General features: G+C 39.1%; 1 protein-coding gene across 1 annotated transcript in view; it reads left to right on the plus strand.

The window, feature by feature from the left end:
* Nucleotides 1–14,211, plus strand: part of LOC124214303 (ras-specific guanine nucleotide-releasing factor 1) — a 111,175-nt gene that overhangs the window by 72,276 nt on the left and 24,688 nt on the right. Inside the window, exons 7-11 of the mRNA XM_069134425.1 lie at nt 3,577–3,899; nt 9,767–9,996; nt 12,981–13,177; nt 13,797–13,922; nt 14,063–14,165. Coding sequence (XP_068990526.1) covers nt 3,577–3,899; nt 9,767–9,996; nt 12,981–13,177; nt 13,797–13,922; nt 14,063–14,165 — 979 coding nt within the window. The remainder of the gene's footprint in view (nt 1–3,576; nt 3,900–9,766; nt 9,997–12,980; nt 13,178–13,796; nt 13,923–14,062; nt 14,166–14,211) is intronic.

Here is a 14,211-nt window from a genome sequence, read left to right on the forward strand (position 1 = left end):
ATCCTGAAGTTTATTCTCAGCTTGAATTGCCTTTCCACGTGCGAGTAACTCTGCTGTAGTCAATTCGCACAACGAGAGAAATTTCTAGACATGGTTACTATGCAGTCTTTGACTATTCTTATTCTTTGCCATAACCGAAAAAGGAAAGCAGTTTTTAAACTGTAAACAGAAAACCCAATCTGTGTTACGATTTCGTTTGATTATGGTTACTCGTATCATATTTTCTTGTAATTGTTGGCACGAATTGATGTTGGTGCGATAATAAATTGACGTTAAGATCTTGTTTAATAAAAAACGTGCGGTCAATCAAACGAAATGCAGTGCTGTAACAAAGAGATAATTTTATATTGTAGTATACCTAGCAATGCGTTGCAAATTGTTTAAAAACCATCCCGACAGTGACAAAAAGAATTTGTTACCTGCAAATGGCTATAACTATTTGTAATTTATTCAGTCACGTGAGAACTGAAAATTTGAATCGGCAGTTCCTATTGTTTCTTCACAGTCGTTTTATCCTAGTTAAACACTAAGAGAGACTAAAAATCGAAAATATAAGACGTCGAATGAAAATTCAACATTGAAAGCGCTATCGATCATTTTTTTATCACGTATTTCGTCTGGTAAAATTTTTTTTCGATTTTCTTTCGCCGCTAAATAAGTAAGGCAGCGTGGATGTAAATACAAGGGATTGATTAACGTCTCGACGAAAAGTTTCGGAAGGAGTGTAGCTGCTAATTATTGCCGTTGAACAGTTACTTATAAAGCGTTTAGCTAAGCTTGGCGATAAGGGAGGTACGAACGGGAGTTAAGAGCGAGTTGCGTGTTTATTTTTCCCACTCCCCCGCGGTCGCTGGTTGCCTTTTGCTCGAGACTTGAAACTTGAGTCACATTTTTTTTACCTCCAACATCGCGCCACCTAATTATCCGGTTGATTAAAAATTCAGCGTCGCCTAGTGCCTCGGCCACTTTCGCGGACGCTAAAAAATTCAGCTCATTTCTCCTTTTAGACGCTGTTCAGTTGCCGAGAATTCCTGAAACTCGTTTCAGCTCATTAATCTCGCAAATTGTTGTTCACCGTCTTCAAATTATCAATATTTAACTAACCTTCTGCGAAGTCATCCGTTTGTATTAAAGGTCGAATGGAGGAAACTTGGATGGCAGAGTTCTGGCAAACAGTATGTTTCAGTTTTAATGTAAAAAATATACAAGATACGAAATAACTAAGAAGAATCTCACTTTCTCGATGCGACAACCTGCCTTTCCGTTTTTGCGGAAAGTGAAGATTGACTATTAAGATCAGGCCAATTTCTAAATTTTTAAACCTCAAGAAAACAAAAATTTTTGCGTCGAAGAATCGTCGCCAGTTTGTTTTTGTGCCGTCAGCCCGTGAATGATTTTTTTCAATAGAACCCTAGTCAGTCACAGAAATTTTGCACTCAAAGTCGTGAAATTCGATTATATAAATGGTTTACATAAATTAATGAACGTATGTTTTATTAAAACATATATTGCCGATATTGAAAATTAATTCCAGTCAATTCGTACAGAATGTACGTATAATATTCGTAAGCAAAGTTGGTCTTAAGCCATCATAGCATTAAAAACAGTATGATTTTAGCATTGAAAAAATTAGAAAACAAAACGTTCGTTCTGAAGGCATGCGAAGTTTCTTTGATTTAATTTGTGCCGGTGAACGTTTTCTACTTAAATTGAGAGATTTTTCTTTGTTCATATCACATCAGTCAATTACAGTTCAACTTTTTGAGCTTTCGTTGCATCATTTTTTTGCGCAAGTTCATTTGTCGATAAATTTTAACCAGTTCATCCTCCAAATCGTTATTTATATCCTCTTGGAATCGGAACGTGTGTATCATGCGATCCTCCTGCATTGCGTGCCGAAAACTTTCCGAAAGGATTTTGTTACATCACGAAATAAGAGCTTTCACGCGAATCGCGAGGGTTTTGGTACGGAGATGGATACATGGATATAGACAGATGGATAGACGTGCCCAGATGGCGATATACAAAAGAAAGTGGTCGATAGAGCGCAAGAATCGATCGAAACGCAGTGAAAAAGCCATGTTTGATTCAACGGCATCAGTTGAAGTTCCAAATTTGAAAAGTTCCGACAGCGCTTAATTCCAAATTATTTGGTGGTGAAACTTGAACGTAAAGAAATCAAACTTTTACGAATCAACAAAGTTTCGTATGGGTGGAAACTCGACGGCTCAAGGTTCCGAAATACAAAATTCCGAAAATTCAAGTAACGATAGAAAATAGTTCAAAAAAATAGAGTTTCGATAGAGTAAAATTCCGAAAATTACAATATACTCACGCGTCGTAGTTTCTTCTACGAGTAGGTGTAAAAAATTTTAAAAACTGAAAACCAGAATGACCAGGATTCCGAACGTAAAAATATCAAAAATCAAAAACAAAGAAACTTTGATAAGTGTTGAAATTCCACCAAGCCAGAAATTCATCGAACTGAGAATCTGCGATCACTCAGAATTTCGATGTCTCAGAATTTTAAAATTTCTCATTTTCGCACTTTCGGAAGTTTGATTTGTCAGAGTTATGTCTTTTCAGCATTTTGTCCTTTCGGAATTCTGAACTTTTAGAACCTTCAGCGTGGCGTTTCGGACCATTTGAAACTTTGATGTTTCGTCAAAGTTTGATTTCTTGACTTTAAGTTTCACCAGCAAAACATTCAGAATTTGTCGCTTTCGGAATGTTAACCACATCTCCGAAATGTTTTAGCTGAACCAACGCAATGACTCTGTAGTAAGTATCAAACACTATCTATCTTGATCAGTTGAAAAATAAATTGCAATGTTTTTGTTAAATAGAGTGGCCACTTCAATTCGTTTTCGAAACTCACTATGTTTTCCCTGAATTCGTTGCTCGGGGCATATGGCATTTCGCAAGAATTTTTTATAAATTTTTAAATTTGCTGAAATTCAATCGTTCATTAGTAAATATAGAAAAAAACAAAAAATAAAATAAATAACAGAAGACTGGAAGTACTATTGAATATAAATATTGAAATTAACATTGATAAAAACACAGACACTTAGGCGCAGTAAATGAAATAAGAATTTGAATAATATTGGAGCCAGCGTAATGATCAAGAAATATTGTTAACAGCTAGTTCTAATTATGAGTATAATAGTTAACAAAATCGAGAGATCATATACAACCCTATATTTCGCAGAACTTTTTATAAGACTGCAAATTATATGTTTGATAAAACTTCTAGATCCATATAGTGAATATCGCTTCCTCTGACAGCTTCTTGCCTTTTTCGTGCCGAACAAAGTTCTCTGACATTCCCCGTTTTTCTAGACGATTTTCTAGGCCACTCTGAAAAAATTGGAGTTTTATTTTTTTTTTTATTTTTTATTATTATAAAAATAAAACTCTATAAGACTTGCTCGAGAACCCAAATAACGCGTTTACCACACTTAAGAAAAACTTTGTGTGATATTTATGACGCTGTCTGCACTTCCGGCGATTGTTTCCAAGTTATCAAAAGCTCTGTCCTTGAAAAATGTTCACAAATCAACTCAAACATTGCAGCTATGCGCTCTGAAGAGGGAGTTGCGTCCGGCGACAGTCGCAGCTCCGACTTATATCGGGTCCAGCGAAATTGCCGCGGGACTTCGAGCACTCGCAGGATGCGGAAGTGGCGTCGGAGGGTCAGGGCCGGCTGCTTCCGGGGCCGCATTGGGGTCCGGGGGTGATTCAAGGGGCGGCGAAGCTTCGGAGGAATCTGTTGAAGTACGAAAGATCCTGAAGGTTCAGAGCTTCTTCAGGGGTTGGCTTTGCCGCAGGAGGTGGAAGCAGATCGTCGAACAGTATATAAAGAGTCCCCACGCAGAGAGCATGCGGAAGAGAAACAGGTGCGTCTTTTAAATATTAAGGGAGGTGCAGTTGACTCAGAAGTAATAACCCGGAAGAAAATAACACGTGTGAAATTTAATTTTATTGAATTGAATTTTTTGTCGATTCTTTTCTCATGGGTTATGTATTTTTATTTTTCTTTAAGGCTGCTCGAAGAGAAGGATTATTTTTACGGTTGCATCAAAACGCGTTTTTCCGTTGAGTGAAATACTGCGTAGTTTTTTTGCTCTTTGAAACTAGATGACTACAACGTGGAAGCGAACACGCGAACTTTCATTTGAGTAATGTTGGAGGGTCATGTTGTCTGGATGATAAATTGGGCTGGAAATGAGATAATAATTACGCGGGGCGAGAGGCTGAAATTGTGGTTAAATTTGATTAGAAAAATTTCTCCTTGATACCGGGAAAGACTGAAGAACCGCGAATTTAAAGTGGAAAAGTTTCGATATTAACGATTGTAAGAAAGTGACTTTCTTCCCAGGTGAAATCTTGTTTACCGGAGTGTAGGCAATTCTTGAAAAAATTATGCGCACAAGTTGACTGAAAATTGTGCCGAGGAGTTTGGAAGGTAAAAATATTCACCATGGTTGAATTGATATTTTTTATCATGTAACGTACAAAACTTGTGACAAATGAAGTTCTAAATACTTTCGCTTCATTATGGATGTATCTTGTATTCTGAACGGTAATCTTTCGTATTCGGCCAAAAAAAACGTTTTCAACTTGATCAAAAACCTGAAAATGCATAAAAAGCTGTTTTTTAATAATCGTTGATAAATTCACATATTTCAGCCCCAACGTACAATTTTTTTTCGCCATCAACTTCGCATGAGCAAAACGTGATCAGAAATTAATTTCGTTTAGAACTCAGCGGCGAGCTTGAAAATTCTTTTTTTTCTCTTGCAATTTTTGAACGGTGATTATTTTTCTCAGCTGATGTTTTTTATTGTATTCGATGCGCCAGATTTGAGAAAAAATTTCCTGCTTTTTCCTAAATTATATTTTTTGCTACGAACTATTTATTCCTGTATTATATTATACATTTCGTGACGATCCGAACACGGAGATTCAACTGTCGTACCGGTTTCATTGCACATTCAATAAAAATTACTGTTCAAGGATTAACGACTTGCCCAAGGATTAAACTCGCGCTCCCTGATTTCGCATACGATTCAAACAAACAGTGGGACGAGTTGTTGCGATTACAGATTACGTTTCGAACAACGTGTGCAGAATATATGAGGCATTCCCCATGTAATCGACACACGTGAATTTATTTACTGGGCTGAATTTAATTTAGAAGCTTTGAATTTTTCTCTATCATAATTTTTGTAAAAATTCTCACGTCACGTCACGTTGTCATCAAATCGTACGAAATAGTTCTAAAACATAAATGTTAATTTATTGCATTGCATAATTTTATTTTATATTGTATACTTAACATTTTATAGGTACCTATGTGACAATATTACACTGGTAATGTTTGCAAAAATCTAACGAACTGAGATCGTTTGCATTCTTCCTCGACTTTCAGGGGCATTGAATGTTCTTTCGATACTATAACTTCAAAATTTGTTAAAAACTCAACCTTTTTTGCCCCCAAATTTTCTTCTCATGATTCATAATTTTCAATCTACATTTATTTAAAACTCGGAAATTGCAGATTTTCGCAGAGATTTTATCAACCCTTCGCATTTAATCTTCTTTGAATAAAAATTTATAAAAAATCACCCACAATTTCATGAACTGACAAAAAAAAAAATAGTATACAAAGTATGTACCGGTTTTGAGCGGGTCATTGCTTCGGTCCGGTAGTTGATTACACGCGGAATGTCTCATATATGTATACCACAAATAATTACCAATTATCTTTTCCGATCTTGCGATTAATTTTCAGAACTTGTTTCGAAAAATTTAGTCTCTTTTGTTTTGTTTTTCGCAAAGGCAGAATTGAATCGGCACGTTGAACTCGACACGCGTGAAAACCGGCACGGAAATCCTGTGAAAAATGAATCCTGCTTAATACTTGGAAACCCCGTTTCGCGTTAATCTTGCACTCGCGGGAAATCACACTTCGCGGGGTGAAAGTTGCGCAAGAGTTGTCATTTGCCCTATTCGTACGCCTTATTCGGAGACTTGTTCTACTTCTGCAGTTTATTTGCACCCCGATTCGCAATATAAGCTTCGCGTTATACGTGTGAAAACTTTTTCCTTTAACGTCACAAGCTGCGAACTGTTTTACCGATATACTTATGGATGCTGTACTCTTCTAACAATTCTCGTAATTTTCACATTTTTCAACACCTGATAGTATAAGACGCTATACCGTAAAAAATGTCCAGTTTATACTTGCGGAAGATTCTCGGGATGGTTTAACTTCTCTCAAAATCGATTTCGGGCATTTCTTCATGGGATCGTAAATTCTGTACTATTTTTCTATAGTTTGTATGCTTATTTTTCATCCGTTTCATAAAAAGAAATCCTCTGTCTTACCTTTGAATTTGAACTTTTGCCTTATTTGCGAAGGGATAAAAAATTGAAACCTGTTTCCAGAGGATAACTAAAATCTTTGAATATCGCTAACGGTGTTCTGAAATGAAATTTTAATCCCCACGGTGGAAGCCATCAATGACGTTGAGGTTGTTAAAAGTAACCCTGGTTACAATTTGCCTTCAGAAACCTTAAGAGAAGGGCCAAGACGTTTACTTTGAAATTTTTTTTTAAAGACTTTGAAAAATTATCGTCAGTCAAGAATTCACAGCATTACTCAGAAAAACAGGTATCCCTAAATTCCTGAAACAAAATTTCAGTAAAATTCAAAACTTTTCAAGATTTATAAAATAATTACCGAGACAACTTGAGAAGTGGTAAAATAAATAAATGAACTAAAAACTTTTCGATAAAACTTAGTATCTTCATTTTTTTCAGTATCTGTAGTTGATGTTGTCTCGAACTTTTTCTTGATTAGTGACACATGGAAACATGAACTTCTACAATCCATGAAATAAGGGTTATGAGAGTGGATGAGAGAATTCAATTTGTAACCTGAAGATTGAAAAGTTGATTTGAGAATTTTCACAATTCATTTGACGTGTTCATTCTTGAATTAAGTGTGGGTTTCCATGCGCTCAGTCCTGCTGAGCCAATGTGCTCGGGCCGTTAGGGCACTCTAAAGTGTAAGAAAAGACGTGAGGCCAGGCAGCTTGGCAAACTGAAGCAACCTGCTTACCCCTATTTTCGCGACTTTCTCCTTGCCGGTGTAACTGGCCCCAAGGCCTTCTTTACGTGGGTCCTCGAGTTCATCATGCCGCGTGATCAGGTGGGATGAAGTATTCTGCTCTTCTCCACATCTCAAGCACTGGGACTTTGTTCTGAGCCCCAGGTACTCATAGAAGGCTCACGTGATTGTCTTGTGCCAGCTGTGTTAGTAAAGTTACGCAGTTCCATGCCAGCACTAATCTTATGACGTATGCGTCCGAGGATTGTAAGTGCAGACGGGCTGTCACTACAAATGTATATGTGCTTGCCTTTGTAGCCTCTGCTCAGGATATCCCTGGCACAGGCTATTAAAGCATACACTTCGGCTTGAAGTACTGAGGCCATGGGTCCCAGGACGAGTGAAATGTTCAGCCTGGGTCCCCCGCACCAGATGCCGGACCCAATGTCCGTTTCTGATTTGGACCCTTCTGTGTACCACGCGAGTCCGTTTGGTGAGACTAATTCGTCTGGATTGTTCATCTAGGTCTGTCTGTGGGGGTAGGTTTCTCTAAAGGTTTGGCCAAATTGGAATCTGCTGGGGCAGCGGTCCTCGCTCATGGCCAGGATAGTCCGTGGTGCCCCTATCCGGTATGGTACTACCTGTGCCCTAAACCGATGTATCTCCAAGGCCCTAGATGCTAGTGACAGGTCCAGAAGAGCTTCCATGGCAATTGTGTGTGTGGTCCGAAGAGTCCCGTGCTGCCTAGGATCGCAATCCTCTAGATTCGGTTACATGCCTTGTGTGTGTACCTAGAGAGGGTCAGTCTTGACCGGAAGATCTCGATACGTCCCATCGTAAGGTTGCATCTTCGGTGAAGAGTACCATGTCGGTTTTGCTGGGATTAATCCTTAGCAACTGAGATGTGAAAGAATTCTGAACAATGTCAAGGGCTTTCTGCATCTTGATTGTCATGGAAGGGAGATGGTCGCCTGGCAGTATGAGGCCATCTAGTCGGTGGCCTCCGTTTTTGATCTTTTGATCAGTTTCTTGTACGCTTTTTGGGTAGCCTTGTAGGCCGTCCAGTCCGGAGCCTCGTTTGTCTGAAGGGCCCTGTTTAAGAGTTTACGGGAACTGAATCTGAGTTTGTTCAGCTCTCTACTCCACCAGGAAACCTTGGACTTGCTGATCTTGAGCGTCGCGGGACACGCTGCCTCGAAGGCCTGAATTAGGGAGGATCGTAAGAGTGTTACCTCGCTCTACACCAGGCTTGTGCTGCTCAGACGGCTACAAGGTCCTTGGAGCCTCCAATCAAGCTACTCCTTGTAGGAGGGCCAGCCTGTAGCCTTGGGGTTCCAGGACATCCATGTCGGTTTCACCTCAGAATCTGTGGCAAGGGAGAACGTGATGCACCTGTGGTCTGAGAGTGTATTCTTTCTGCACCCGCCAGTTGCGAATTAAGTTCAACAGCCTGGGGCTGCAGAGTGTCAAGTTGAGCACTTCCTGCCTGTGGGGGGTGACGAAGGTTTGTCTTGAGCCCTTATTGAGTATATCTACCTTGACTGTTCGTAGGTAATCCAGCAGAGCTGTTCCCCACTTGTTGGTTTCGGAGCTACCCCAGACGGTGTGGTGCGAATTAGTGTCGCAGCCAATCACCAGGAGCAGTTTCCTGTCGGTACAGTACCTAATTAGCTTCCTGGATTCCTTCGTGGGTGATGGTTCCACGGAATCCTAGGGGAGGCAGGCCGAACACACGACGAGATCAATAGTCCTATCCTTCATCCGTCTCAGTTTGATCGATGCAGCTGCTAGGTCTCTGCTACAGAACTGACTGAGCCTTAGTGCGCGATCCTTGTTGTTTATGTAGACCGCAGCCCTGAGGGTAGGTCCAGTCGTGCCTTCCTTGTACACCAGTACGCCGTTCCTTCAGTCTAGTCTTCAAACAAGTCCCTTGTTAATCCATGGTTCACGTATGATTGATACGTCTGTTTGCTCTACCGCTAAATGTCAATACCGTCCCACGCAGCCAAGTTAGAGCCCCTTGTTGGAGCACGAGACCCACAGGACGCCCTGGTCGCACCGGTACTGATCGAAGCCGGGAATCTCTTCCCCTTCCGAGATGGAATTCATCACTTCTTTCAGCATCCATACCATCAGGTCACCCTGCTCAGAGCTGAGAGTGTCTTCGGGGCAGCCAGTGGGTGTAATAACGACCCTCCGGCCCCCCCGTAGCTCCTAGATCTGAGCACTTCCCGGTTCCTTTTCGGGGCCGAATAGACTACCGGGAGCCTGCTGTTGGAGGGCTTGAGTCTTTTCAGACCCATTCCCTCCGCTGGTGTCTGGCCACTTATCTGTCGCACTTCACTGGCAGTTGCTCAGTAATTGAGCCCCCCTTCACGGAGTGCGCGAGAGTGGAAGAAGGCCTCGCCTCAGGGTTCGTCTCGGAGGAGGTCTCCGAGACCAGTTTAGTCTTCCTAGTCCTCCTTCTCGACGTCCCACTACGGTGGGCCCTGCCTCCTGTTGCTGTCGAAGGGACGACAGGAATAAAAGTCGACTTTACTCCCTTGTTACATAATGTAGTATTATTCACGAAAAGAGATGATAAAGATGCGAGGGTAACTTCTTACTAACGATTATGTACAAGTATCTGTAGAAAATTTGTATTCTCAGCCTGGTATTCCAAATGGTCGAGGCTGAGGAAGAATACATGGAACAAATGGAGGCATTAGTCAGCTGCTTTTTGCGCCCCTTCAAAATGGCCGCAAGCTCCAAGAAGCCACCGTGCAGTCACGAAGACGTCAATAGCATCTTCCTGAACAGCGAGACAGTCCTTTTCCTCCATCAGATATTCCTCAAGGGTCTCACGTCTCGAATGGAGAGTTGGCCCACCCTCGTCTTAGGTAAGTAGAAACGCTTATTGTCCGCGAAGACAAAGAGGCTTTGCTTTTTTGAAGGAAGCCCGGTACATAACATTAATGGAATGAATTATTCCAAAAGTCCTGCACAACTAGAAAAATTTAGTACTCGAGATAATTATATTTTCAGTTGTATCGTACGAAGCTACTAAACATGAAATGACAGTCAAGAAATGTGCTGAGTCAACTTTTATAACGAGATAATATTCTATGGTTTTTGGGATCGCTGATAACGGATCAGAAATCGGATTTAAAGAATTCCAGATCGCGGGTTCAATGTTGCAGATAAAAATTTCAAATTTGACCAAATACAATAAAAAAACTTTGTGTAAGGGTTTTCGGGGTCATTGATTAGATTCGCCATACTAAATTTTAAAAATCTGATTTATATTCGTAATCAGCGATGCCAAGAACTTATAATTTATTTTTACGTGTAGGGGGGTAACTTTCTCGGAAATCAATTATACCTTCAATTTTCACAATTTTTTTTAATCAATTTATTTCCAACAATAATAATTTGCATAATATTGCAATAATTACTCTTGAGTATTGAAAACCTGCTAGTGTACTACTAGAAATAGCAAAAAATCACAAAGAAACATGTTGAATTTCATTCACTCACATTCTCTAAATATACAAAAAATGGATTTAAAATGGGTCGTAATACTTACCGTTATGACTCAAAGGGTTAAAGTAGGTTTATACATATACAGGTCATATTTACTCACTTCGAGATTTTATTTACCGGGTATCTGTCTCTTGTAATTAATTAATCCGATACGTATAATTTTCTTTTTGAGATTTATCTCAATCGACTGAAGAGCTTCGTCGTTTTGAATACGGCCGAAAACGAATATTGAAATAATCGTAAAGGGTTTTCTTTCAATTGGTGCTCAGAAATCGCGTGACAATTCTTTGGAAATTTGTTAAAAATCGTTGATTACAGATTTCGAATATTTTAGCCACCCACGCATCATTTTGCCGCCAGAAATTGCAGAAAATTGAACTTCACTATTAACTAAAATTTTGTTCGGGTCGATTAAACCATTTTTCTGTTATTCTAAACATACGTAATAATCAGTTTTGAAGTTGAAGCATTTTGCATTTTATTATAACCGAAATTGATGTAACAGCATTGCAGAATTGAGAATTCTCCTGAGTAATAATATTTGTTTAGTGAGTTATTTTGCATCCAAATTCGTCCTAATCGGTGTATAAGTTTTTTTTTTCAAATATTCATAGAAATTCATTGATGGATATGCAACAATTTTTTCCAAACTTTTGATACATTGGGGAGGGGGGGGGGGGGGGGGGGAGGACTTGGACGGTCTAAAGTCATGTCTATTTTTAGGATTTTTTTTTTGAAAGAAAATGAAAACAGTTAGAGCAATTTGAGTTTCAGGGCTTTACTAATTATAGTTTCAAGAACGTTTTAGCATTTATTCATTAAAATTAATAACAAAATGTCCGTATGGCCCATATAAGTAGAGAACAACTCCGAACTCAGGGGTTTTTGCCGTCGTGCATCTCCTGACGTCACTGTCCATCTTGTAAGCAATTGAAAAAATCTTACGAGCTAAAAATACGTTTGCGGGATTAAGCTCGTGGCCGTAATGTTTTCAAAAATAGTTAAATATATACGATTGTGAACAAAAAATTTCATTATTCGACCAAAAAACTGTTCAACTATTAATTTCAATGAAGAACTTCTAATATATTCTTGAAACTATAAATAATAAAGCCCTCGAACTTAAATTGTTCTAAGTGTACCCGCCACCTTAAGAAAAGAACAATATCATATTCAGTTTACTTATTAGAATTTCTCCTCCCATATGCAGTGGGACTTTTCGCAACAGAGGAAAATATTGCTGATATAGCGTAAAATTATACCTGTGTACGTTAAAAGAGCTGCGATGGCGGAAAAATTTTCGGCGGCTTTTATGATGTTACTTTTGGCGAAAGCAGGAAAATTCCGTTCTTTTTCACCCGTGGGATACGAGTTTCGAGTCGGGGTCGCGTACAAGAGCTTCTCATGCTAATCATATGTACACAGGGAATAGTATATGTGATATGTATATACAGGGCGTGTGTCTGTTTTTATTTCATACCTCTTGAATTGGAGGTGAAAGCGAGTTTTGAATGGAATGCGTATGCGCTTAAACTCGGCGAAATTTGGAGTCTAGCTTCTTCTTATTTGACGCCTCGAAGTGGCGTTTTCTTACACGCAAAATATTACACTCCGTATCAAATCAACTCGCGAAATTGGGTGGCTGAATATATTATTGCGGGTGTCGATGAAGGGTGGAATGTAGGTCAGAAAATATTCTGCTGAGATGAGTGTAAAGAATTCTGTGCGCTTTTCTAAAATTGGAAAAATTAACAATGAACGGTATTTTAGCAACGCAATCATTTCATTTGCTCAAATGATGGACAATACGTTTAATGAATTAAAGAGAACAATTAAAAGAAGCTGTAGGTGCCATTTGTTTGTTTTTTTTTTTGCATATTTGAAAAACGCTTCCATCTCTCTCAACAATTCACACAATTAAACGATGTTTAATAAAACGATGTTTTGTATTATCAAACAAATTGTAAAATAATTTTGCCGATATACAGACAAATTTGTTTTCTGATACAGCAAGCCCGTCGTTTTATACCCCAAGAAAAATTTAATATGTTGGTCATACATGAGGCAATAGTTATGTATTGTATAACAAGGAGGTAAATAATAGTAGATCTCGAAACGAGTACGGATACGGTTTTTTAATGAGACGTGAGTCAAAAAATCTTACACGCACGAGTTTCGATCTGTCATTTTTATCACGCAAGGTCAGAGCGCTAAAAATTCATTTCTGCTAAGTGTGTATTATAATTCGCGAGATTTTTCTTCACCAGAGAATCCTTCTCACCGTCTGTTACGCGTAGCTGCATAATTTCGTTATTGAATATTGAAATTACTCGGTGTACAGGGGATTTGTTCAACATGCTGCTACCCATGCTGTCCATCTATCAAGAGTACGTTCGCAACCATCACTACAGTCTGCAGGTTCTCACCGAATGCAAACAGTCGTCGCCCTCCTTTGCAGCTCTCCTTGCGAGATTGGAGAACAAACCGTCCTGCCACGGTCGATCTCTTGAAACTTTTCTCACCTACCCGATGCATCAGGTAGTGATTCTCCCACAAAGTGGAATTTGGTACCTCGATCGTCATTTTTCGTAGAGTCAAATGCTTTCACAAACGCTTTCTACGACTGGTACTATTTTTTTTAAAATTATTCCTGTACTTTAAAGTTCTTGGGAAGTGAAATGTTTTATATTTTTATGATTAATAATTAGAAGGACAACTTCAGACTTCATCATAAAAATGAGTAATTTATCGACCAAATGTTTCTGCTATCGATTTAACGTAAATGAGATATTAGTATTGACGAAATAAATAAGTCAGGACAGTAATCTTGTTTTCAAAAATTGAATCACAATATTACGTTTAAATCGATTTTTTTACATAAAAATTTTCATTCCATATTTCTTTTGCCTCTTCATACATTTTCCATGATCAAATAATCTCAGCTATTTTGAAATTTTTTCCATTATTCTCCGTTATAGAAATTATTTGTCACAAAATTTCTTTGTATTTCTTAAATTTACCGAACGAACGTAAGATTTCGTAAATTATCGTCCCAGATATTGCTGCTTACGTCGAGAAATTCGCATGCAAAAATTTAATCAGTCTGAATTTCTTTCAATTCACGTGTTTTATGATTCGGCTTCGTAATTGATCACAGATTCCGAGGTATATCATCACGCTGCACGAGTTACTGGCTCACACGCCCCACGATCACGTGGAGCGAAAGAGTTTGCAGAATGCTAGACAACAGCTGGAGGATTTATCGCGACAGATGCATGACGAGGTTGGGACCAAATTCATCGAATGATTATTGAACGATTTTTACCGTCAGTCTTTTCTTCTCCTTTTCGCGATATTCGCTCCCGAATAGGTGGCGAAAATTTATTATTTACGCAGTTGACTAATCGTTGTTTCATTTTCCAGGTGAGCGAGACCGAGAATCTGCGCAAGAACTTGGCAGTGGAAAGAATGATCGTCGAAGGTTGCGACATTCTACTGGACGTCAATCAAGTTTTCGTTAGACAGGGTGAGTCTTCACCGGTTAATTCTTCAAGTCGGGGGTGAAGGAAGCT

This window comes from Neodiprion pinetum, chromosome 3 (genome assembly GCF_021155775.2).
Source record: "Neodiprion pinetum isolate iyNeoPine1 chromosome 3, iyNeoPine1.2, whole genome shotgun sequence".
Classification (NCBI taxonomy): Eukaryota; Metazoa; Arthropoda; class Insecta; order Hymenoptera; family Diprionidae; genus Neodiprion; species Neodiprion pinetum.